At 47.6% G+C, this 26,806-nt stretch overlaps 1 protein-coding gene across 1 annotated transcript in view; it reads left to right on the top strand.

Moving 5' to 3' along the window:
• LOC146812810 (alpha-2-macroglobulin-like protein 1) overlaps positions 1-26,806 on the top strand; it is a 630,734-nt gene that overhangs the window by 66,372 nt on the left and 537,556 nt on the right. The window contains exons 6-7 of the mRNA XM_085615203.1: positions 14,460-14,480; positions 15,758-15,917. Of these exons, the coding sequence (XP_085471329.1) occupies positions 14,460-14,480; positions 15,758-15,917 (181 nt within the window). The remainder of the gene's footprint in view (positions 1-14,459; positions 14,481-15,757; positions 15,918-26,806) is intronic.

Below are 26,806 nucleotides of genomic sequence, written 5' to 3' on the forward strand. Positions count from 1 at the left end.
GAGGGGGGCATTCCCTTTCCCTCCCCTGCCATTGTGTCCACAACGGAACTGCTGAGAGCAGAGGGGGAGCCCTGAATGAGGCGGGTGCATCGGACGGCACAGCGCTCTGCGAGGCGGTCCCCTGCCTGGAGGGCCGGGGTGCGTGACTGAAGCGAGGGGCCTGGAGTAGAACGGAGGCGGCCCTCCATTGTGCTGGCGGAGCGGCGTTGGACATGTGGGGTGCATTCCCTTCCCCTCCCCCCCCGCCATTGAAGATCAACCGGTGCCTGGCGGCGTGACAGCCTGAGCCATGTGAACTGCAGTGTGCGGCCAGTGGTGGTGAGCAAGCAGGTGGGGAGCAGGGTTGGTGTTGGACGAGCTCTGCCCTCTCTGAAGCCAGGTCGACGGTTGCGGAGGTCGGCGGGGCGCGTTTCCTTTCAAGCCTGCCGCAGTGGGTCGAGTGCTGGCAGCGTGACTGGGCGGCAGGCAGTCCGCCAGGAGTGGGACACGGCAAGCGTGGTTTGGCCACACTATTGCAAGGGGAGCAGGCGAACCTGCCCGAAGGAGGCCGGGCGGTCACCCCGGGTGGGACAGCGTGACGGCACGTCACTGGAGGTAACGGACATCGGAGTGTGCGTGGCCTGCTGGAGGGGGCCTGCTGGGCCGCCGGCGATACGGGGTTTCACGCCTTTCACGGCCTGGTCCTCTAGAGCTCTACCCTTCGGCTGCGAGTTGGAGAAGAGGGTGCCGGTCTTGGGCACGAGGCTCGTCGGGCGGGGGGGAACGCCATGTCCCATCTCAGAAAGCGGCAGGATAAGACACTCAAGGACCTGTTCACTAAGCCGGCAGCTGGACGACCAGTTTCCGGTATGGAGGGGGATGCCACGAGTCGAGGCTCGCCGGAGGCCGGCGGCGCGGAACCTATCACTAAGGCATTCCTGTAGTCGATGTTTTCCGCGCTGCGAGACGACATCCACACGCTGAAGAGCGAGTTCACGTCCGAACTTAAAGAGGTCCGCCGCAATGTGGATGGCATAGGGGAAAGAGTTGCGGATTTGGAAGGTAAGAGCGATGGGAGAGACGAAGAAGTAGCGACTCTCCAACAAGAGATTATCAGATTGCATGATCAGCAGGTGGACCTCCAGACACATCTGGACGACCTGGAAAATCGCTCCCGTCGCCACAACATCCGGATCAGGGGGGTTCCATTGTCTGACGCCTCCAAAGATCTTTTTCTTTATGCGAAAGAACTCTTTAACCACATCCTGGAGCGCCCCCCGGACACGGCTCTGTGTATTGACCGAGCACACAGAGTAGGCCCTCCCAGAGCGGCGGCGGCTCCCCCTTCAGAAATCCTCGTATGTGTCCAGGACTACCGCACCAAGGAACTCATACTACAAAAAGCTCGTCGGTCGCCCTCCCTTCAGTTCCGGGATCACAAGCCGGCACTGTACCAGGACTTGTCTGCCCTCACGTTGCAGAAAAGGCGCCTCTTCCGGCCAATCACTTCCCATTTGCAGCAACTCAACATACCTTACAGCTGGGGTCATCCCTTTCGCTTGGTGTTCCGTAAAGACGACAAACTCTACCAGTTACGCTCTCTGACGGAGGCTAGCAAGTTGTTAGGAGTGGAGCTTCCAGAGGGGGAAGGGGAGCACAGGACTGGTCCGGACGACGCAGGGCCTCGTTGGAGGCAACAGGGTTGCAAACGCCGACTCAAGAAGCCACCAGCAGCGGAGATCACGAGGGGCCGGCAATCGGCGCTGGAAACAGTCTCTGCGGAACTCTCTGGTCCGGCCCTTGATTGAACCTGAACGCTATGTTGTGTTGAGGGGTTCCGTCTCTACAGCTCAGATCCTTGGTGGGAGGAGGGCTTCCCTTCACTACTGGTGGATTACCCGATGACTTTTCACCGATCACCGGCGAGTGATGGACTACATGGTCACGACTATGGTGGACGCAAGTTCTTTAGTTTGGGGGGGTTTTTGGGGGAAGGGTGGGGGGGGATTTTCGTGCTTCACATCCATTGCTCCTTTGAGATTCGCGGGTCTTTCTGCGGCAGTTCTTTCCCGATCCATTTGCGTCACATGCAATCTGGGGTTCCGCTGGCTGTTCCCCCTCTAATGCAGGATTCCTGGTCCACTGCACATCATGCCTCCTACCACACTTAGGATTCTGACCCTCAATGTGCGGGGCCTTAACAACCCGGTGAAACGCAGGGCGGTCCTATCCTGCCTGGAGGACTCACAAGCCGATATCTGTCTCCTACAGGAGACGCATCTCCTACCACGCGATTGTCACCGACTAAGAAGTTCCCCACCCAGTTATTTTCTTCAGGGCTCACGAAGACAGCGGGGGTGGCGATCCTGGTGGCCCGGAGGTTTCGGGGGGAGGTCTTACATAAGGTGGCTGAGATCAAGGGGCGGCTCCTGACGTATCGCATGGCACTGGGGGGAATGCCATTCACCATTAGTTCTCTGTACGCCCCAAATGAGGGCCCGGAGAAATTCTTACATTCCGCTATCACCGAAGCCACAGCTACACCTGACCGCAACATTGTCGTGGGCGGCGACCTCAATCTAGTCTTTGAGAATGTTCAAGACAGATCCGCGCAACGCACTCACCAGGTGGGGGCACTGTCGGCGGAGGGGAGGGGGCGACTGCAGGACCTGGGTTTATGCGATCTCTGGCGCTGCCTGCACCCTAGAGACAGGGACTACTCCTTCTATTCCAATGCACACAAGACTTATGCTAGACTGGATTATTTTTTAGTGACAAACCCGATCCGCGCACTCACAACCTCAGTCGACATCGGGGTGGCTTCCCTGACGGATCATGCCCCGGTTTTGGTGACCCTCACCCTTCCACCTATGTCACGGCCGGTCAGAGTGTGGCGCCTTAGAGACACCCTTCTGCAGCGCGAGACGGTGGTTAAACGCATACAACACTCCATACACGACTATCTTAAACACAACGATAACCAGGACACCATGCTCGCTACACAGTGGGAAGCTCTGAAGGCGGTTCTCAGGGGGGAGTTCATCTCAATGGCAGCAGCAGACAATCGGGAGCGAGAGGGCAAGCGGGAGGAACTCGCGCAGCAGGTCCGCGAGCTGGAACGGGTGCACCAGCGGACAGGAGCTCCGAGAGTGTGGCGGCAACTTAAAACCGCGCGGCAACATTTCGCGGCCCTTGATCAGGACCGGGCGGAATATGCGGCTCTGAGGCTGAGACATGCCTATTACGCGGGGGGAGACAGGTGTGGACGCCTCCTAGCGCATAAATTGAGGGAGGTCCGCCAGCGTCAGGGGGTCAAGACGATCACGCGGGAGGATGGCATGTCCGTTGCAGACGAGAGGGCCATTTCAGAGGCATTCTGGGAGTTTTATGCCGCACTGTATACGGGCGCTTCACTAGAGCACTCTGAAGGGGCAGCGTTCCTGGACTCAGTCACTTTGCCGGCACTGACAGCGGCACAAGCCGAGCACCTAGACAGAGACATCCACGTGGAGGAGGTCATAACCGCTATCTCCCGTCTTAAGCTGGGGAAAGCCCCCGGCCCCGACGGCTTTTCCGCTGTCTTCTATAAGAAATTCTGCTCCGTGCTTGCCCCGATTCTTACTAGATTGTTCAACTCCTTTGCTGATCCGGGAGCGATCCCGAGTGACCTCCTGGAGGCCTCCATAGCGGTCATTCCCAAGCCGGGGAAGGATGGTTCCCGCTGTGGTGCCTATCGCCCGATATCTCTCCTCAACATCGATTTTAAATTATACACAGGAATCTTGGTGGCTCGGTTGGGCCCCCATATGCCCTGCCTCATTGATCCTGACCAGGCGGGCTTTATACCTGAGCGCCAAACGTCGGATAATACGAAATGGATATTGCATCTTATTGAGAAGGCCACGCGGGTCCCGGGGGAATTTATGATGTTGGCCATAGACGCCGAAAAGGCATTTGACCGTGTCCATTGGCCATTCCTGGAGCGGGTGCTGGAGAGAGCGGGGCTGGGCGATCGCTTCCGCACGTTCGTCCTCAATTGTTATCGGTTCCCCACAGCTACGGTTCGGGTGAATGGATACAACTCGTCTCGCTTCCATATTGAGCGAGGCACAAGGCAGGGGTGTCCGCTGTCCCCCCTCCTCTTTGCCCTTTACATGGAGCCCCTGGCTCAACGGCTGCGACAGGACTCGGGGGTACGGGGCATAAAGTTTGGGGGCTATGTCCATACGATCAGCTTATACGCCGATGATGTGTTGATTTCGTTAGCGGATCCGGCGTCTACACTCCCGGTCTGCTGGTCGGTCCTGGAGGCCTTCGCGCAGGCGGCCGGGTTTAAGGTAAATGCGGAGAAATCCTTGGCCTTGGACCTGTCGTTGTCCAGCTCCACTCGGGAGTCGCTGCAGACTCTGCTCCCCATTCGCTGGGCGACGGACACTATTCCGTATCTTGGGATCCAGCTAGCATCCTCCCTTCCCCAAGTGGTTCACGCTAATTATTCTCCGCTTCGCGGCCGAATCAGACAGGAACTCGATAGATGGCGGCACTACCCTCTCTCCTGGCTGGGCAGGGTTGCAGCGGTCAAGATGACCATTCTCCCGCAAATTCTTTATATTTTTCGCACCATACCGCTCAGACCACCTGTCGAGTGGATCCCGAAAATGCAGGCTGACCTGGCCAGGTTTGTCTGGAATGGCCGGCGGCCGCGAATGCGCCGAGCATTGGTGGCTTTGGCTCCGGAGTCCGGGGGCCTCGGGGTTCCCGATCTCAAGCTTTATTTTCAGGCAACCCAGCTGCGATATTTAGTGGAATGGAGCAGGTGGGAATCTGAGAAGCACTGGCTGTTCCAAGATCAGGCAGTGGCGGCGAGGCCCCTGCAGGGGATTCCTTTCCTGCGCAAGTCTCATAGGGCTCCCAATCTGTACGCCTCCTATATTACGCGTGTTCCCCTAGAGGTGTGAGACGCCACCAACCTCACTCATGACCTAACGACTTTCCCGTCCCCGCTCACGCCGCTGACTGTCAACCCTGATTTTACTCCGGGGTTGGACGACGCCGCCTTCGCAGGCTGGAGGACGGCGGGTTGCCGGTCTCTGTATCACATCTACGACGCAGAGGGGGTGACCTCGTTCACTCAACTGAGGAAGGACTTCGGGCTGCCAGAGACGGAGAGACTACGGTATTTACAGGTGAGGCACTGGCCGCTCCAACCGCAAGTCTGCGCCGGGGCCAATAAACGCCTCTCCCCGTATTAGCGGTGGCTCATCACGCGCACCTCAGACAAAAATCTCATCTCCAATCTCTACAAACAGCTGCAGCTTAAACACAAGCACTTACACAATCCCGGCAAGGAACGGTGGGAGCGGGAATTGGGTAGAGTCTTGAGCCATAAGGACTGGGAGGGCATTTATTATAGGGCCAGACATTCTGCGTATCATATGGGGCTTACAGAGACACTCACGAAGATTGTAACATACTGGTACTGTACCCCGGAACGCCTCCATGCGATGGACCGCTCTCGTGAGAAGACATGTTGGAGGGGGTGCGGACAAGTGGGAACCTTGACCCATATTCTCTGGGACTGCGCACACATCCAAGCTTACTGGACCAAGGTACTTGACGAAGTGGATAAACACTTTCAGACAGAAATACCGCGCTTCCCGGCCTATGTACTGTTGGGTCTTCCCAACCCCCTGACTTATCCGCTGCGATCTCGTAGGGGTAGACAGATGGCCATTGCTTTGGGGTCAGCAACACAAAATATCCTTGCACACTGGCGCACCCCCCAGATCCCCATCTTCACCGGCTGGTTGCACCGTCTGTGGTATGTTCTGGGCATGGAGAAATTGGCATTGACTCTGGCTAGGGAGGGAGACCGCTACAGTGACCTGTGGCAGCCCTTTTTATCACTTCTGGCTGCTGAGTTTACGGAGATCACGTGCCCTAGATATCTCCGGCTGCTCCGCATCACAGGGGTCCGGGAGGAGGGTGGTCAATAGGGACACAGAGGATTCGGGATGGCCCGGGGAAGGACGTGGAGCACGGGGAGGGGGTGGGATGGGAGTAGGGGCGGGGTGTTTTTGTTGTTCTGGTGTTAGGGGGAATTTTTTCCCCACATGCTGATTAGGATGTGGATTACTGTTTGAGCATATTGTTGAGGCGCTGTGTGAGCATCTACGCATGTTATTTTATTTGTTGCAGGTGAAATATTAATAAAAACATTTAAACCATAAAAAAATCCAATTCACTGATGTTTTATGTTCTTCTTTTACTTCACAAAGACAGTCACAGGTATAGAAATCCAAAACACTGCAGCCGACACATGTTTCGTCCCCCTGGACTTTTTGAAGGCTGTAAAAGCATATTACATAGGCATTATACATGTTGTTAAGATAGTGAGAGGATACCCACATGGGTATCTATCAAAAACCCTCACCTTGTGATAAAGCCAACAGCATACTAGTGGAAATTTGTGAAGGGCAAAGGAACTGATGAGGCTCCACATTTCAGAAATGTAAACTTTGTGAGTGAAAATCCAGTGCAAACCAAAAGAGTGCAAGGAGAAGGGATGAAGACAGTACCCTCGTGAGAATGATGACACCATATTTTATATTATATTTTATATAATCTTCTCACGCATATAAAATATGGTGCCATCAGTCTCACGTGGGTACCGTATTCTTCCCTTCTGTTCAGCAAAAGACAGCATCTATCCCCTGCAACAGAACCTAGGGGCCCTACAACAGAACCTATGGTCCACATCTGGTGTGTTTCTCTTTTTCTGTGTACTCTATTTCATAGAAAAATTCAAACATTTAGATTGAAATGAAGAGGTTTAATGGAATTACAATTCAGTTATTCGTTTGACTATCATTTCAAAATCTTTGACAACAGTGCCACCAAGTGGTGAGATAGGAAAACTAGGTAATTTCAATAATATTGAGAAAGAAAGACACAGTCAGAGGGCGTATCCACTCAATGCTTTTTATTGTAGTAGTACAGACTACAGCACTTCTTTACATGTACTACAATATGTTATTCGCAAACCTACAGATGGGGACCACTGTCCCCGCCCTACCTATCTATTCTGTGGGTAAATCTCCTCCATTGTCTAGGTGTAAATTAGGCATGGGTGAAATTTAAATGATGCTGGCGTAATTTGCATAATGATGGGAAGTTTCACGTTAGATGGCGTGAGCGGCTGTTGTTCGTGCCATCCTTGTTTTAATGCATCTTCATGGCAAAAATTGACGCAATGACGCAGTTCGCACTAAAATACAGCACAAAATGACAGATTTGCATTTTGATCAATTATGCATAACTTGGCGAAATGTTGCTGTAATTTTACAACATATGCAAATTTCAAACACCATTATCTTTTAATTAAATTTACTAAATATTAATTCAAAATAAAATGCTAGTGAGGGTGGGATTTCTGTATTTTCTTTAAAAAGTAATATATATAATATAAATACACCGATTTAAATTACGTCATTATTTAATATTTATTTTTCAGAGTTAATGTGCTAAAATATTTTTCATTAGTCTAGGTTAAAAATAATTTTTGTACTTTTTTTATATTAATATTTTACAATAAAAGATGTGCTTTTTTAAATTAATAAACTTAAATACTTTCCCATAAGGAGTTCTCTGGTCCGGTGGCAGAGATCTCCACAACATGGGAAAAGTTATTAGTAGCACCATTATGATACTTAACTCAGTTTTAAATTACTCCACCCCTGAACTGAAAGGTGGATACATGTACGTCTACACTTATGTGCCAATCTACACTTGGAAATGGTGAAGAGCAGGAACGTGTACACTTACACCAAGGTGTAATAGTAAATATACACTTCTATATTTACCATTGTGAATAGGTTCAATATTGCTTGGGGAAAGTGCCCTTACTCACACTGAAGGGAGTCAGTAGCTGAGGTTGCTGCCCCACTGCTCCATGCTGTAAGCTGTGGTGGGCAGAACAGAACGTTAATGACATTTAAATAGACCAGTGGATGAAGAGGTCTGACTGAAAGTGGCTGTGTATGTGTATGCATCTTGAAAGATCTTTTTAGGGAGAGCGAAAGGCTTTGGTAAAGCCAAAACAGAAATATGGGAGCAAAGAGAGGAAACAGGAGGGAAAGGACAGGTTGCAGGATGATGAGGAGAAAGGGAGTTCAAGATAAGGAAGGAGAGCCAGGCACTAGGTGTAGTGGAAGGGCTGGTGGTGAGAAGATGACTGATGGTCAAACAAGAAATGGCAAAGACTATAGGTATGGCATTTGCTGTAAGCAAACAATCTTCTTTGCTTGGATATTCTTGTGCAAAACATTGTGCTTAATCAAATATCTTGCTTAGACTTGGTAGCCACCTCAAAGGATTATCTGGCTTTATTTAAGATGAGTTTTAAGTAGAGCTGCACACCTTTTATTGTTGCATGTCCAAGGGCCAGAGGGGCTGCTGTGGAAGGCAAGAGTAGCTGTCCAGAACTTCCTGCAAAGCTGGGACCAGGCAATGCTTGTCCCACCTCACTGGGGCAGAGGCAGTAGCTTATGCAGGGGTGTTGAAGTGTTGGGTGGCTGTCGGGCTTAGCTGCACCTCATTGGGGAAGAGCGGGCAGCAGCTCACAGAGGGACTGCAGAACAGGGACAATATGCAATGTGGCTTTGCGTGCCTTCGTAAATCGGACTCAGAGCCGTGCTTCATGCATGTTCCACTTCGCATGGTGCAAATGTGACACAAGGCTCAAAGAAATATGCCCCCAAGTGTGTGTGGTGCTAGCTATCCTTAAATTGCAAATAAGGCTCAGCTCTTCCCCAGCACAATCTAGTGCAGCAATGTTCATTGGGCTGTTTCTTTTGTAAATCTGGCCCCTAGTCTCACCTACAATATTTCCTGAGTAAACCACTACTGAAAAGAGCACATCCTACAGAAACCAATATAGAAAAGTAAGGAGTCCCAGAGCCTCGGAGCCTCCAATCCCTTGCAATCCCACGTATAAACAAATAAGTTCCAGGGCCCTGACTTGGAGGCCACTGCAGCTTGTACTGCCCATCGCCCCTGTAATCACTGCCAAAACAGCTTCTAACCCACACACCCCTTGCAAGTGCGACAGTCATATTATTCCAGGTCCCCAAAGCGAAAGAAATGGCTGGCAAGGCAGGTATAAGACATTTTTAATATAAATTGTAATCATAATAACCGTTTTGCTGCTCATCTCTAAATGTGATGAGCAGCGCCACCATGTGGCAGATTGTCATAAGTGCGGTGTTTACAATTACGTGCCGGTGTAGCGTACCGGAAACCACCGGCTCAAATTAAGCACTAGCACTTGTCCACCCTTCTAGTGCACCTATGGACTCATTTTAATATGCAGTAGCCATTGGTTATGCTGTAGTCATTGCCTGCCTATGCACTCTCGAAATGTGTAACTTTAAATGCAGAATCGTCTCCCAAATTTGCCCACTTAAGGTAGTTGTCGATGCCCCTTCGAATCCACCCCGAAATGGAAGTTGTTGGGATCTGTCCCTTGCAAAACAGCGCAGGTATCAGCATCGCACTGGTATTATTATTTTTTAACAACTTAATTTTACCAATTGTAAAGGTAGTTTGCAGTACTGTGCTTAATCTTGAATATTTCATCGCATGACTTTTAACGTGACTACAATATATTCTGTTGTGTTCTTTTGCCTAGCAACATTGAAAAAATTTGCAAATATTGAAACTGAATAACTATGCTTATCATTTCCCAGCAACAGATCATTTATTTTTCAAATTAATAAATTACATAAAAAAATATCCACCCTTCTTAAAACGAGCTCAGTACCAAAATTACATATTTGGAATTGTGAATAAAGTCTGTGAAACCCTCAAAAACTAATTTATGATTATGCATTCTATTAGAAACCTTAATGTGCTCAAGGTGAAGAAATGTCCCAGCCTAATCCTAAAAAATAAAGCATATGCTTTATGTAACCTTCCGCCAATATAGTCCCATGAGAAAACCATTACTTAACAAATACTTTTGTGAATGGCACCTCAAATATTCAAGTGTCTGGTTTACAATACAAATATCATCCAAGGAGGAGGCCCTCTAGGTAGTTTGAGCAGAGTTGAGAAGGGCCCTCGCTCCCCCCAGGCCCTCTGATTTCATCCGGCCAGGCACTAGCTGAGGGCACCCCACCCCTTGGATGATGTTGCTGAAACAGCATGAAATTAAATGCCAGAGTATCTGATGTTTGAACTAATACTTATTTTCCTTTTTTGTTCTTTCTTTCTTTCTTTCTTTATATTCTTTCTTTCTTTCTTTCTTTCTTTCTTTCTTTTTTTCTTTCTTTCTTTCTTTCTTTCTTTCTTTCTTTCTTTCTTTCTTTCCTGCTTCCATTTAAGTTCTTAATTCATTCTAATTCTTTCCTCCTCTCACCTTATCGCTCTTCTGCCTTTCCTTTCTTGCTTCATATTACACACTCTCACCAGGAAAATAAAGTACTCCTCGTCCATTCACAGAAAAGACACTGTGGGGCATATTTACAAGTGAATGGCAAAGTGTGGCGTTAAGCAAAAATTGCTAACTTCGGCTCCGGCATTCCGAAAACTAAGTGATGTGCCATATTTACAATGATACTGTGCACCCCTGCATTTCCCCTAGTGTTGGTGTTACATTAAATTAAGCTGCCTAGTGCCAACGCAGGCATCCTTGCACCATAGTACAAGGGTGCCTGTGTTGAGGGAATGATTGTTCCTGTGCAGGAAGGTGTCCCTTCCTCCACATAAACAATCCAGAATGGTGATTTGTAACTCCCTTGTGTGCTGCAAGCACACATAGAAGTTGCAAATCGTCATTTTTTAAATGATTATTTATGTGCAGGAAGGGACACCTTCCTGCACATAAACAATGATTCATGACAATTTGCTGTTTCTGTGTGTGCTGCACAATGTATCACACATAGAAACAGCAAAAACAAGGAGAATTTAATAATTTCTCTTCATTTTGACAGGTTAAGACCAGTTTTTTTTTGGTCGTACTCAGCCACAGCCTGTACAGGTAAGAGCATGATGCAGTGGTGCCCGGTGAGGGGAAATTTAAAAAATAATTAATCTGCCCTGGTCAAAATCTCCCTCACCTGGCCCCACCACTCTTACCTGTATGGGCGGGCCGCTGTTGGTCTTAATTTTGGCGCAGCCCCATATATATATATTTTTTTTTATAAACAATTTGTATTAATGTTGATTGTACACCTCAAATCGATATAAGCATCACTCTTGCAGATACAATTGTAACAACATAGCTCATCTTACAACACCATTGATAGTACCGTTCTGCATTTAGATCTAACATTCCCACACCCCTCATTATACATCAGAGAGTCTCCACCATCTCCTGGAGCCATTGTCCCATATAGCGTTATGTTGCCAATGTTCTATTCGCTTAAGTCCGAATCCGAGTCCGCTAGAGGGGGTTCACAGATATTGCCCCTAAACATGTTCCATTTTCCCCAAACCCGCTGCCACTTCCGGGGGCAAACCCTGTTGATACAGACCGCCCTTTCCGCGATCATGGCACCGTCCAGGTCTCGGCACCACCGCAAGTGGGAGGGGATTGATTGCGCCCCCCAGTGTTGTGCAATATTCCTCTTTGCCAACGCTAGTCCCATGGCTACCCAGGTTTGTTTGGTGTGGTTAAGATCTGTAGCGTCCCACACATTCAGCAAACACATCCGTGGCTCCAGGGGGACATCATGGCCGGTAACCCGGGAGATCGTTGCCATGACCTCCCTCCAATATACAGTGATGCAAGGGCAGTCCCATATGGTATGGTAGAAGGAGCCCTGGAGGCCACACCCCCGCAAGCGGAGTGGAGTATCCACCCTCCCTATTTTGTGAAGTGTGGATCTAGTGTGGTATATCCGGTGTAGTATTTTAAGTTGCACCAGTTTTATTTTTGATGAGGTCGCCACCTCCCGCGGGGACGCCAGCGCCTCCTGCCATTCTTGTTCGTCCATTTCCCCCACCTCAGCCTCCCACTTTTAAGGATCCCTGTGGGATCTTTCTGGTGGTTTACCAGTTTGCGATATGTCAGCAATATAGCTTTTTTGGCTAGGTGGTCCGTGAGCAATTGATCCTCAAGCGGGGAGGATTCGGGTAGGACGGTCCCCTTAGGTATAGCCTTCCTAAGTGCGTGCTGTATTTGCAGAAATCGGAACTGCTCCGTCCGTTCCATGTGATACTCCATCTGCAACTGCTCGAACGGGATCACCCCACCCCGCTTCCAGAGGTCTCCGACCCTGGAGATGCCAATGAGGTCCCACCCCGCAAATACTTTACTTATGTGTAGCATACCTATCTTGGGGGAGACCCACAGCGGCGTGTGTTGAGTGATTACTCCCTCCCAACCCAGCTTTCACTGGGCCGTATACCATATTTGTACGGTGTGCGCTGTTGGGCCTGTTAGCTTATTTTTCCAGGATTGATCGTACAAGGCGCTGAGAACTCCCTTCGACCCCAGCATATGCCTGTCCATCCTCAAAGCCGGGTCGTCTTGCGGTGCATGAAGCCACTGATTAATTAAAGTGAGCTGGAAGGCCCAATAATATAGACGTATGTTGGGCAGGGCAATTCCACCATCATACCAACTCCGCACAAGCTTACAGAGAACTATGCGGTGCGGCTTACCCTCCCACAGGAGATAGCCCACCTCTGCCTCAACTGACTGAAAGTAAGAGTCTGGGACCGATATGGGCGTGTTTTGCAGTGCATATAGAAACCGAGGAAGAGACGCAGCCCCATATTTGGCTAAATAGGGGACAGCATCAAAAATCAATGGGTGTTGCGGCGGAATGCCTAATACAACACCCATTGCCCACCCCTTTCATCCTAAGTATAGCATGAAAGAGGGCCTAATTTAAAAGGCTGCGTTAAGCCACTTTAAATGGCTTAACGCTGCCTTGTAAATAAGGCGAAGGGATTATCGCCACAGGAACGTCGCAAAAAGTGACATTCCTGTGCCAATAACGGCTTGTACATATGCCCCTTATTTTATTATTCTTACGTGAACAAAACATTCACAGGTGAGTTGATGCACGTAAACAACCAACAGGCATTGCCATTTTTAACTGCCAGCATCTGCAGAGCGCAGAAAACATTATGGGGATATGTACGATAGAAGTGGCGGAGGGAGACGTTAGCCGTCATGGCTTAACCCCTCACTCCGCCACTTCTGAAATGCAGGGCTGCAACATATTTACAACAATATGGTGCAGCCTTGCATTTCCCCCTGCAATGGCGCTACACTTAGCAGTGAAGTACCAACGTAGGCACCCTTGCACAATAGTGCAAGGGTGTCTGCATGCAGGGGAGGATTGTTGATGGGTAGAAAGGTGTCCCTTCCTGCGCATAAACACTCCTGAAATTACATTTTGTCACTTTCATGTGTGCTGCTTAATGCAGGACACATGAAAGTCACAAAATGGCGTTTTTTTAAAGATGGTTTATGTACAGGAAGGAGGACCTTACTGTACATAAACAATCCATGACATGTTGGTTTTTTCATGTGTGGTGCACAAAGAAGCACACATGGAAAATGCAAAATCGAGGAGAAATAATGCATTTCTCCTCGTTTCGCCAACTTAACACCAGATTTTACCAGGTCTTAATTTTGGCATTGCCTCCTATGTACGCTGCCCTTGTACATAGGGGGCAGCATCCAAATCAATGGGTGTTGCGGTGAAACGTCCACCGCAACACCCAATGCATGCCCTGTTCACGCTCACCATAGCGTGAAATGGGGCCTTATTTACAAGGCAGCGTTAAGCCACGTTAAGAAGGCTAAGCCCCTATCGACACTACAACGTCCATAAAAGTGATGCTGTGGTGGTGATAGGGGCTTGTACATATGCCCCGATGTGTATTCAACAGTGTCTGAGAATTCAGTATCTTGACACACAGCTTCCTTTCATTGTATTTCTTTTTCGAATTCCATTCTATTTTCCGTCCTGTTTTGCTGCATCTTTCCTTTCCCTCTTTTCTGTCGTCCTCCTTCTAATCTCAATCTTTTTTAATGTCTTTTTCGTTTTATCCTACTTCACTTGATCCCTCTTACGATATTTCAATATTTCTTTCTTTTCTTTACTTCCTTCCTATATTTCCTTTTATCTCGCTTTTCAGTTTGCTCTTTCAGACTCCTGTATCAACATTCTTCCTTCAGTGCTTTTTTCCGTTCTTAATCAATTTATTTATTCTTCTTACCTCACCTGTCTTTGTTCGGTTCGTTTCCATTTCCTTGTTTCTCTTTTATTGTCACTTTCCTTAATGTTCTACCTCTCGTCCTGTGCCCACTCTCTTATTACACGTTTTCCCTCCACAGCCGCTTCCTCTTTATTTCCTCTGTCACCTTTTTTTAATTGTCATTTTGTATGCTTTTAAACATGAAAAACAATTCTGCACCAATCCTGGTTAACCTTTTTTCTCTCATTTCTTCCCATGTTAAGTATTCTATCATCGAACTCAAGGTAAGAGTCATTAATGTACGTGTGTGCTGTATTGTTGCCTCCCCTTCCGGTGAGACAGCTAGTTGGATAGAAAGTCAGAGTGAAAATATTTGGTGTCAGTAAGTCAGAAGGTGCAAGGACGGAGGGATACTGGTGTCTCTACCGGGGATACTCTCTCAGGCGAGGAGCACAACTGAAACACATTTAAACATGATCCTTAAAGTCCGATATTGTAGAATTCGAAAGAACCTATCAAGAGGTAAATATCACAAAATTGTTTATCTCTTATGAAACTTTGTTTAAAAAAATGGATCAGTAATTAAAAAGAAATTCTCTTCAGATAAACTCACGTTGTGACCCTTAGTTCAGATGTTACACGCGTACTTGTCTTTGCCCTGACGAAATTTGGCTAGGGAAGATTGCAGGGGTGCGGCCTTAGTCGGAAAACTCACAGTTTCAGCATATGCTGTAACATGAGGTACAACACAGTTTGTAAATTCACAGGCCCTTGGCTCTGAGGGCCACAAAGATATTTTGGCATGTGTTAAAGTTTATTAGAACATTGGAATGTTGGAAGCTCCAATTGTTGGTATAAGCCCGAGCTCCAACATTCCAATGTCTGGCTGTGAACAAAAGCCTCTCGAAGCTCGAGGGGATTTTAATCCCCTCGAGCTTGGAGCAGCCTTTGTTCAATTTGTTAGAACATTCTGCCCTCTAGTGGCAGAATGTTCTAATAGCTTTATAGTCCTTCCTAGCAGAGCTATACCGGCTATTAAAGTCCAGCTACCTTCGGCTCGGGCCTTTAACGATGCAGCGGGCCTTTAATAGCGGGTATAAACATTTTTTTTCTTAAACGTTTCTTTTGAGAGTTGTGAGTGGTCCCACCTGGAAATAATGGATTATCACCTCCTTTGAGGAGTCAGTAGCTTTTGAGTAGTTTTACAACTGGAGCTAAGGTTGCAAATTATGGATGCATGTGGTAATGAGTCATTATTTGGTAAAAGACATCCACAACGCGCCCCTTCCAAATAACTTTTCATGAACCATTTCTAGACTCATGTAAGGAATCTCAAATACTTTTGCTATTCGGTAAATGGGTTTAGGTAAAAACTTTTAAGCGGTTGCAAACCACAACTTTAGCGAATCGCAGGGTTTGTGACTGGTAAAAACTTTAGTACATCTGGCCCTTGTACCTTGTTACAGCCCTGTGAGTGTAGTAGGCCTTCACCATTAGCTGAGGAGAGGGGTGTGTGGCATTAACTATTCACTCTACATGTTCCTTTCCCACCTTGGCACAGGACCCTAACAAAAACCGTCTGGCCCAGTGGCTTCAGGTGACACCCAACCAAGGCATTGTGGATCTCTCGTACCAGCTTTCGGATGAGCCAGCTCTAGGCACCTATGTCATCGAAATCGAGAACGGCAAGGGTGTGAAGACCTTCGATGTGTCGAAGTACGGTAGGTGTTGCTGCAAGAAGAGGCTACACAAATCTCCTGGGCCTTTGTCCTCCCCAGAGTCCATGGCTGTACGCCAGCTGTAACCTTTCATTTATTGGTAGCTACATTTGGAATGGGAAATCACCAACATGCGCGCACTCACACACACACACACACATGCACACACACACACACATTTTAACATGGACCAAACCAGCCAAAACATCATAGTTGACTCTGACCCAAACAGTGACTGTATTAGATCATGTTAAAATATTAATGTCATATATATAATATGTGACTATGTATTATGGTCTTCTGGGACCATCTTGTGGATCTGGTAGCATTCAGGAAGAAAATAACCTCTGATGAGGCACACAAAACGAAACCAGTTACTTTCCTCTAGTTCTTTATCTCATGCAGTCACTGCTGTGACTGAGCAGCCGGTCAATACCCTTTATAATGTATATCCTTAACTTCCTTTACCGGGCCTGAGAGCGTTGCAGGGGATGGCAGCCTATCCTGATTCCCAAAGATTCTGCATCCTATTTCTAATGTTCCTCTGATTCAGACATGCAGCTGGGGATTTGAAGGAACCCTCTAAAATATATCATTTTTCCCCCCTGTTTACGGGTTCTATTGTTGTTAATTCTGGTAAGTGTTTTCTAAACTCAGAAAAATCAATGGGTATCAGTTTCTATATTTTTGTGCCATAATAAATCATGGGAAGTATGTTTTTCCAGTGCTGCCTTTTGCTTTAATGGCCCTCCTTCTCTCATTCATTGCTATCATCAGTTCTTGCTTCCTTCTTCTTCTCATCCCTTCTTACTACCCTTTCCAGAACTTGATCTTTCAGGAATATTTTTATTTTTCCCCTCATATTTCTGCCTAACTTGCTATCCAGCATTCAAACTTCTCTTCCCAGCAGGCCAGTCCCACCACATACCAAAACATTACATTTCAAGATATGTATCTACTTGTATGAAATTTTTACATAGCAGATACAAGGCCCAAGTGCAACTGAGCGCTTCACATAGAACAGGTTTGTGAAAACTAAGACAGGGGTTTTACCTAGAACAAATATGTGTAAGTAGAAATTGATACCACTGCAAACATCCCAGAGAAGCAATCAGCAAATAATAATAGTATCAAGGTATTAAAAAGCATGCATGTCTCCTTGTAACCTCCATAAAGGCAAATAGGTACTAATTGCCTGGATCCAGACGACAAGAACAGAAAATATTCCCTTTTCTGGATCCTGACGAACCATCAGGTTGCATAAGGATCCCACAGCACGAGCTAGGCAGAGTGTAGAAGTTCCCAACATATCAAGCAGCGGCAGCTTCTCCGCTATGGTGGAGGAGCGTTGCCCGACTTGCCAGCACCCAAAAAAATGAAAAATAAAATCATTGTTTATTATCGCTTTACTTTTGCTCTCAGAGCCGAAGTTGGGGGGAAGGCGGGGGGATGACAGGCTGGTGGAGGAGTGGTTGCACTGCTATTCAGTGCGCATGGCGGTCTGGCCGGCCATCTCAGGATGGCCAAATCGTCCTGCCCACCGAAGCTGTCTACAACTCAAGCTGTGTTGCTGGGTTGGAGAGAGCAGGCACAGGCTCCCACTCTAGCTGGGAGCACAAATCATCGGCGCTCAGGCCAAGCCAGATGCTGCTTTCAGAAGCATGAAGGCCGCATCAGGATTGGCTGCAATGGACTCTGGGAACCTGTGCCTGCAGTAGAGAGGAGTTGTTTTTAATTTTCTGTTTGTTTCATCATCTGTCCCTCCTTCCCCCCCCCCGCCCGCCACTCTAGCAACAGTCCAGTGAAGAGGAGCAGTGTGTTGCAGATGACAGTCACTGTTGTTCGGGATCAGACTTTAGACTAGAGTCCAGGAAATGGGAAACAGGGGTTGCGTAGAAAGAGTTTTAGGTTAATTCTATTCTGGCAGGGAGAATGTGGTACAGATGACTGGAGGAAGAGAGTATCAGACCTTTGGTGTGCATTCTGAGAAAGAATGGTTGTAGGTGCATTTTATGATGAAAGGCGATATTTCAAGGAGTAGTGATAACATCCATTCTTATGGCTACCTGACCTTTTTTGATGACAGCGAACTCTGCTGCTGTATGGAAGAAAAACTACAGTAGTAAAGAAAGTTCATAACCTACAGAGACCTTTGGTCATTTGACTGTTAGGGGCACAATGTGAATGAAGTCGACCAGTGTGATAAGGAGGTGAACCTCTGAAGGCTGGAAGACCACCAAACAAGATCTGCCTAATATTGTGAAGTTTTTCTTTCCTTCTCCTCTTGCTTACTTTTTTGGACCATGCCTACCAGATATTCTGTTCACTGGGATGTTAGCACAAGGACTGCTAAACGTTTATCTTTGCATCCTGTGCAGTCATCAGTGCTTAATTTGATCAGGTGGCTTCAGGTGCTCTGCACCTGCATCTAATGGTCAACACCAGCACTTATGACAGCGCTGTTTGTGCAATTTAGAGATGAGGAGAACAACGATTGTATATTATTCAAAATGCATTAAAACAACTTATAGCTGCCACCCAAGTCATTCTTATAGGTGTGGGGGCCTCAAACAGTTTAATTTGTCACACTTAAAGCAGTTGTGTTGGTACCTACTGTCATTGGCAGTGCTGTAAGTGGCAATGGGTGGTGCAAGCTGGAATGGACTCCTGACAAGGGCCCTGACACTTATGTTTTTTACAAATTAAGCACTGGAAGTACTTGTCCCACATGCACTGTTCTGCTGTTTACCTTCGTATGAGGAAACATCCAGTTGAATCCAGATAAGGTGGGCCAGACTCAAAATGGCAGGGACAAGGAGTTTCAAGCAGGTCCTGGGAGCCCAGGGACACTGGAGATAATCACAAGGACATGCGGGGTGTGGGTGTTATGAGCATCCTTCATTAAGAAGTGCTTTTTGACGCGGGCTAAACCTACAGCACAATTTGCAGAGAAGTTGCAGAACAATTCAATGTTTCATGGTTTCCAATGAAAGGTAAAAACTTGCTTCAGTGGGGTTTTATTGGTTATAACTAAGTTTAACTGAAAACCATAATATGTGCATATAATACTTAAGCCAGTCTCTCCTGAAAGAGACCCCTATCATTTATTAGTATGGCATAACATTGAGAGCCAACTATTTTGCATATGTGGCAATTCCATATAAGTGAATGTACAGCTTTAGTACAGGTCAACTTTGTATAGAGCATGTTAACCTAGTTCTAAACGCAGTTTTGGTGAAACGAAACAGCCAAAAATGTGTGATTTCAGGATGCTCATTTTGTTACCTAGGCCTCCAAGTTATGAATATGTTAATACATTAAAAAGGGTGTGCACTTTGAATATCGAAACCAGAATATTGATTACACAGAATGTAGAAGACAAAGGGGCAGATTTACAAGCCCCTTGCGCCTCCTTGTGCCGCCATTGCGTCACTTTTGTGATGCAACGGCGGCGCAAACATTGCGGTCAATGTAGAATGTGACGCATCTAGCGAGATGCGCCACGTTGAACATCCGTGCGTCACATTATACCTGCGCCAGGTATAATGTATGCAGGCTAGGCGTTCCCACGCAAAAAGCCATGCAGAACTGACGCACTGAAATTTACAACATTTGGTAGAAGTTGGGGTCTCTAGTTGGTAGAGTAGTCCAAGTAGGTATCCTTCTCCCTAATCAGGGTAAGAGGGATACACTTCTAAGAATAACCCCCTTTCACCCCCTTGGTAGCTTGGCATGAGCAGACAGGCTTATCTCAAAGGCAGTGTGTAAAGCATTTATGAACACATACAGTAATACAGTGAAAACACTACAAATGGACACCACACCAGTTTAGAAAAATAAGTAATTTTTATCTAAACCAAAACAATATCAAACGACAAAAATCCACAATACAGTAATAAATATTTGACTTTCAAATGGTAGAAATAGTTCAGTTCAAAGCAAATTGCAGATGCAACCCTTTTCACTCAAAGTACCTTGGATGCGTCACACAAACAAAAAAAAAGGGCAACAGGGAAGATGATGCTTCGATTCCTTGCTCCAGGGGAGGTGATACGTTGGTTCCTTACTGCTGCGCAGGGAAGGTGATGCGTTGGTTCCTTACCAGAGTCGAGGTGATGCATCGGTTTCTTACTGCGTGGGGAGGTGATGCGTCAGTTTCTTACTGCGTCCCAACACGATGCGACAAATTTGGCGCCTTGATGCGATGACCAAGAACGATGCGTGGATTTTTGCAGCCGCACAGCAGGCCTTATGTCAAAATCGGTGCAGTGATCTCAGACTTCGGAGATCGATCCACTCGATGCGGCATGCGGCGATTTCTAGAGCAGCGGGCAGGCGCTGCTACAATTTCTTCAGCAATGCTTCGGAAACAGGTGCGGATGCATCTCGCTTCTCAAAGTTGCGTTACTTTTCCCAGATCCCAGCAACAAACAGCTTTCAGAGGTCCAACACAACAACAGGCACCTCTTAGCAGGTCAGAATTTCCAGCAAAGACATTTAGGGGAGCGGATGCTGCAGTCTTTGTGTCCCTGAGACTTCAGAACAGGAGGCAAGCTTTATACAAGCCCTTTGGAGATCTTCCTCAAGCAAGGGGGCACAGCAAACAGCAAAGTTCTTTTCTCCTTTCCATGGCAGCAAGGAGCCACTACAGGCCAACCCCAGATAGCAAACAGCAGATGGGCAGTGCTACTCCTCAGCTTCTCTTGCTCTTCTCCTTGGCAAAGGTTCCTTTTGATTCCCAGAAGTGATTTGATCTGATTTAAAAGTCTGGGGTCTGGGCTCCTCTTCTCATACAGTAAATGTCTAAGTCCAGGCATACTAAACTTTTGGTTCTCAGGGGCAGTTAAGCTTATAAGATATAAGATTATAAGCAAACTCCCCATTCTATCCTATGATAAAGGATAGCCTTACAATAGTGAAAAACGAAATTGGCAGTATTTCACTATCAGTACATGCCACGCACATCATGGCATGTCCTACCTATCACATACACTGCACCCTGCCCACAGGGATACCTTAGGCCGACATTAGGGGTGACTAATGTGTAAGAAAAGGGAAGGTTAGGGCCTGGCAAGTGGATGCGCTTGCCAAGTCGACATGGCAGCCCTAGACTGCCCATAGGCTCTGCAGTGGCAGGCCTGAGTTACATTTACAGGCTGCTTATGTGGGTGGCACAGTCAGTGCTGCAAGCCCACTACCAGCATTTGATTTACAGGCCCTGGGCACACACAGTGCACTGTATAAGGGACTGACTAGTAAATAAAATCATCCCATCATGGAAACACCAATCCGGCATACAGCAAAAATACAGCAAAGTCCTTTTCTCCTTTCCTTGGCAGCAAATAGCCACTGAAGACCAACCCCAGACAGCAAACAGCACATGGGCAGTACTCCTTCTCAGCTTCTCTGGCTCTTCTCCTTGGCAAACGTTCCTCTTGACTCCCAGAAGGGATCTGATCTGATTTAAAAGTCTGGGGTCTGGCCCCTCTTTTTATACAGTAAAATTATTTGTTCTCTGGTGGCAGAAAGGCCCTGTGCTCAGTCAAAACCAGTTCTGTCCTCTTTGGTGCAGCTTCCTTGTAGGAGGTGGAGACAGCATTGTGGAAGGCAGACCAGGCCAATTCAGGTGAAAGGAAATCTCCTCCCCGTACTCTAAATGCAGCCCAGGTTTATTCAGCCCAGCCTTGACTCATCAACCTCTCTGGAGCCACTGCACCTCCCCAGCCCCTGTCATTCCAAAGCCAGACATGCAATACACAAACCTAGCAGATGCACACTGGATGGCTAAGCAAGAAAATACCTACTTTCTAAAAGTGGTATTTTAAAACACAGAATGTAACAATCACCCTCACTAAAAGATACATTTTAAAAGTCTGAGTCCAAGCATACTAAACTTTATTTTCCTATCTAGTTCTCAGGGGCAGTTATGCTTATAAGATGTTATAAACAAACTCCCCATTCTATCCTATGGGAAAAGATAGCCTTACAATAGTGAAAAACAAAATTGGCAGTATTTCACTATCAGGACATGCCACACACATCATGGCATGTCCTACCTATCACATACACTGCACTCTTCCCACAGGGGTACCTTAGGCCTACCTTAGGGATGACTAATATGTAAGAAAAGGGAAGGTTAGGGCCTGTCAAGTAGGTGCGATTGCCAAATCGACATGGCAGCCCAACACTGCCCACATGCTCTGCAATGGCAGCCCTGAGTTACATTTACAGGCTGCTTATGTGGGTGGCACAGTCAGTGCTGCAAGCCCACTAGCAGCATTTGATTTACAGGCCCTGGGCACACACAGTGCACTGTATAAGGGACTGACTAGTAAATAAAATCATCCCATCATGGAAACACCAATCCATAAAACTATCTATAAAGGGAGCACTTGCACTTTGGCACTGAACAGCAGTGGCAAAGTGCCCAAAGTATCTAGACCAGCAAAACGAAATCCGACATACAGCAAAAACACAGGAGGCAAAGGCCAAAAATGCAAGGGAGACCCACTCCAATGGTGCCAGGTCAAACAACATTCCACTGCATCACTCTATGCCTTCACTACATCAAAATCCCTATGCCTGCTCAGACCAGGCAAAAGGAATGATGCAGGGCTTTTTGTATAAGACTCACCTATTTGTTGTGGTACATTGCTGGAGTTGCATCACTTTCACGAGCAACTCAAGCCATGTGTCACTTTTGTGCCAACAGATGCGTCAGTATTTCTGATGCATCTGGTAATCCTTGCGCCATGGAGCACTGTATTGTAAATACAGCGCATCCAAGGTGGAGCAAAGAGATTTGGCACTAGCGCAAGGAAACTGACACATCTATGCAGATGCGTCAGTTCCTTGTAAATCTGCCCCAGAATATCTAAATATTGACAGGTGATTAAATATTTTCTATACCCAACTCCACATATATGTACCTTGGGGCTATATAAATATCTTCAAAGAATATAGATGTGGAGTAAATTTAAACTTCACTGTATGCACTTACATTTCGATATTTTATTCCTTGGTATTCTGTCTTCGATATTCTTGTACCCCGAAATTCTAGGGGCCGATATTCATAGCACATCCATTAAAATGCATACATTAGAAGGCACCAAGCACTCTTCCTATTACGTTTGCTTGTATAATTTGTTTTTGATCGGACCCAGCACAAACAGCCCGTGGCGTAGTGTGGGCGGGCCCACAGGGGCAGTTGCCCCAGGTGCAAAAATCTTAGGGGCGGAAAATTTTCAACAAATCTTAAAATCTGATAGACGTGCTTGAGGGTAAGGGTCTCAGTACTGGACTGGAGGAAGGGACTCAGGAAGTGCTAATTGTTCGCCCCGGGTGCTGGCAACCCACGCTATGCCACTACAAACAGCATTCTGTTTATTGGAGTGCACCGTAAAATTGAGATGTTCCTTCTGCTATCAAATGTTCCACTACTGACTCAAGCTTGGATAAGGGAGCTACCTTTCCTAATTTAAAGGGCAATGTCACTCTGAAGCACACTTTGGGATGACTTCTGTTTGCCAGGTTTTATGTGCTAGGCTGACAGTTACTGCTATCATAGAATTTATCTGTATGCCACCTCTCAGCTGCTTTATCTTTTATAAATATTAGACAATGCAAGCCTGCTTGGATTATGGGATACCGTGAAAATTCATCATCTGCATGAATATGGATTTGCTGCACTTCACTCATAGTCTCTAAACTGCTGCATAATTTGCAGATTTTTGCAAAACAAATGTTGTTAGTTCATTTGGATCACAGGTTATTTATTATAAATGCTGATTCTGAAGAAAAAACAAACACAACACTTTCAGAAGTTAAGAGATCACCTTACAGCTGTTGAGTGATCTAGTCATTCATTTGAGCAGTGGCGGCTCCTCTGCTGAGGCGAAGGAGAGTCGCCCCACTGCTCTGTGAGCAGTAGTTAAAGAAAACTAAAATGATAATAACTAGCATTATTATCATTTCAGTTTTCCTTTCCTGGTGCAGGGCGGGGCGGGGCTGCACTGCCAGAGCAGGGCAGGGGAGGAGTGGGTTGCTCATCCAAAGTGCACAATGACGCTTTGACCGGTCCTGTCAGGCTGGCTAAACCATCATGCGCACTTTGCATATTCTGCACCCAGGCTGCATTAAAGATTGGGTGCAGAACAGGCCTCAGGCTCCCATTCCATGCCTGAGTGCTGATCCATGGCACTCATACCAATCAAAGCACTGCATGGCAGCTCTGTGATTGACTAGGGGAGTCAGGAGCCTGGGTGCTTCCTGTTCCTGCTTCGAGGAGCGAGAGGCCGCGGGGAGCGAACTAAGAGGCGGCAGAGAGCCAGGTGGCCGGCCTGAAGGTAAGTGTTTTCTTGGGGTTTTTTTTCATTTAGAACCATCCCCACCCCCGCCCTCCACCCACTGTAAATAGAGCTGCCACTGCATTTGAGGAGGTGAAACTTTTGCCCAGATGCTGCGAACAACCCAAGTTCATGGTCTGGCAGAAGGGCTTGTGTCTGCACCAGGAAACTGCTTGCTTAAAATGAGTGTAAACAAGACAGAATGAATGAACCAAGCGGATCTTTCTGGGACTTGATAGTTATACCCTATTGGGCCTTTGAAGTTGGGGGACAGTTCAAAAGGGATTCGTTTGAACCACACATGTGAAATTAAATGAAACGAAAATACATTTGTTAAGCGCATGGCTACCCGGAGGCATCCCAGCACTGGTAGCGGCGAAGAATAGAGAACCAACCAGACTAGGGGAATAGCCAGGTCTTTAACATTTTACAGAAGGCAAGATGGTTAGATTCCTTTCGTAGAAGATGAAGAGAGTTCCAAAGCTTAGCTGCATTGTGAGAGAACAGACAGCCTCCGCTTCTAGCTTCCCTAATCCTAGGAACAGTGACCAGGTGCAAGTCATCTGAGCGAAGACGTCTGTTAGCCCAATATGTGTCCCCTAAATTTCCGTCCTCTCTGCCATGAGGCTGCAGAATGTCTTTGGGGGTCAGATGTCACAATCTCTGCCCCCCCCCCCAAACGTTGGCTATTTCAATTTTATGCCCAATAGTTTATAGCTGACACTGAGGAATGCCCAGATGTGCTTCTGCCCGCCTACTGGGGCCAGATACCATGGCACAGAAAGAGTTTGCAGCTTGGGATACGGGTGACCCCTTCTCCATGTTAACTTAAGGGAAGAGTCAGCCTCCTTTGTAGGGTAAACCTCGTGTTTCTTCATACCTGGACAGCGAACACCTGTTCGGTGCCTGCCCAACCCTTTACCTTCCATCCTAGTGGAGGTGAAAGGCCCCCTCTGGATGGACTGTGCTTGCTACGGGCCAACTGGAGTATGCATGCAAAGGCACTCTCGCAGGCTTGCTATGGCAGGTCAGACACATGTTTGAAACATGCAGTCAGTGCGAGTGTGCACACCGGCCTGCCTGAGCAGGTCAGACTCATAGGTCAACTACTCCATAGGTGTAAGTGTGTATCTGGGCCGCAATGGCAGGCCTGGCCTTCGTTTACAAACATCATGTCCACACCACTTCCTAATATGTGTGGGAAGGGTGCATGCACTTTCACACTACAGTACAGTGGGAAAGGTCTCAGAGACTTAAGACTTCCCACAAGAAATAGTATGCACACCGGCTTGCTGTGGCAGGGCGGCGGCCTGGGTCTCCAGGACATCAGTGAGGTCCGTGCACGATCCAGTGACCAGCTGACAGTCCAGACTAATGCTTGCCACTTCCGTGGTGCCACTGTGCACACTTGTCCGTTTTGGCAGGCTGGTGGCAGGGGTCTAAAAAATGTCCTGGGCTCAGGCTGACCGGCACTAACAGGCCAGACACTGGCCCAGCACACGATCCGCCTCACCCTCTCAGCTAAGCACTGCTTCCTACAGGGCATAGAAAGAGTGCGTGCCCTTCCACACTCACACTGCACTCACAGTGGGGAAAGGCTCTGGCCCTACGGCTGCAAAGTGCTCTTGGCAACTTATGAAAGTGTCCAATCAAGGGGGACTGACCTCAGGGTAGGGGTACCCACCTAGGGGGTTCTCTCCTGTTTGGGCAATGGTCCCACTCGAGCCCTCACTCAGCCACTCGCCTACTTCAGGCTGCACCCCTGGGGACATGCCCTAGGGCCACTCCAGTGGTAGAGAAGGCCCCTCCAAGTTTGGCTCACCAGTGACGACGACACCCCAAGTAGGAGACATAGTGGGCCGTTGAGTCCCGCAGGGCATGATCAGTGCCACATCCCTTGGCTCGCCCACGCCGTAACCACCTTGGGTATGTGGTTTACCCTTTCATAGGCACCCAGGGGACGACACCTCACCCAATCGTGCGAGCACCCCGCTCCTACCCAGTATGAGGAGGGTGCTTGTGCCTTACCACTGCAGTACAGTGAGAACAGATTCTGGGTTCTAGGGTCATGAACAGAGAGTAGGCGAAGACCAGGAGGCAGAAAAAAGCAAAACATTTTGGTGATGTTCCCCTAAGAAGGCCATGTCCAGCACTCACTGTGTAGAGCAGCTGTGCACCTACCATGATTCCTCCCTCATAACTCTCTTTGCCTCAATGTGTAGTGCAACTCTGTGTCCACCTTGATTGCCCCCTGATGGCTTTCTTCTTTGCACCGTTTAGTTCTGCTTTGCATCCACCATGATTCATCCTTCTACCTCTCTTCTTCGCCTCATCATCTAGTGCTGCTTTGCCTCAACTATGATCCCACCATTGCATCTCTGTTCTTTGCTTCACTGTCTTGTGCAGCTGTGCGTTCACGTTGCCTTCTCCCTCACACCTCCCTTACGCCTCACCAAGTAGTGCAGATTGTCATCTACCTTGATTGCACCCTCACACATGTCCTTTGACTGTTTAGTGCATCTGTGCGTTCACCTTGATTCCTCTTTC

This window comes from Triturus cristatus, chromosome 7 (assembly GCF_964204655.1).
Source record: "Triturus cristatus chromosome 7, aTriCri1.1, whole genome shotgun sequence".
Taxonomy (NCBI): Eukaryota; Metazoa; Chordata; class Amphibia; order Caudata; family Salamandridae; genus Triturus; species Triturus cristatus.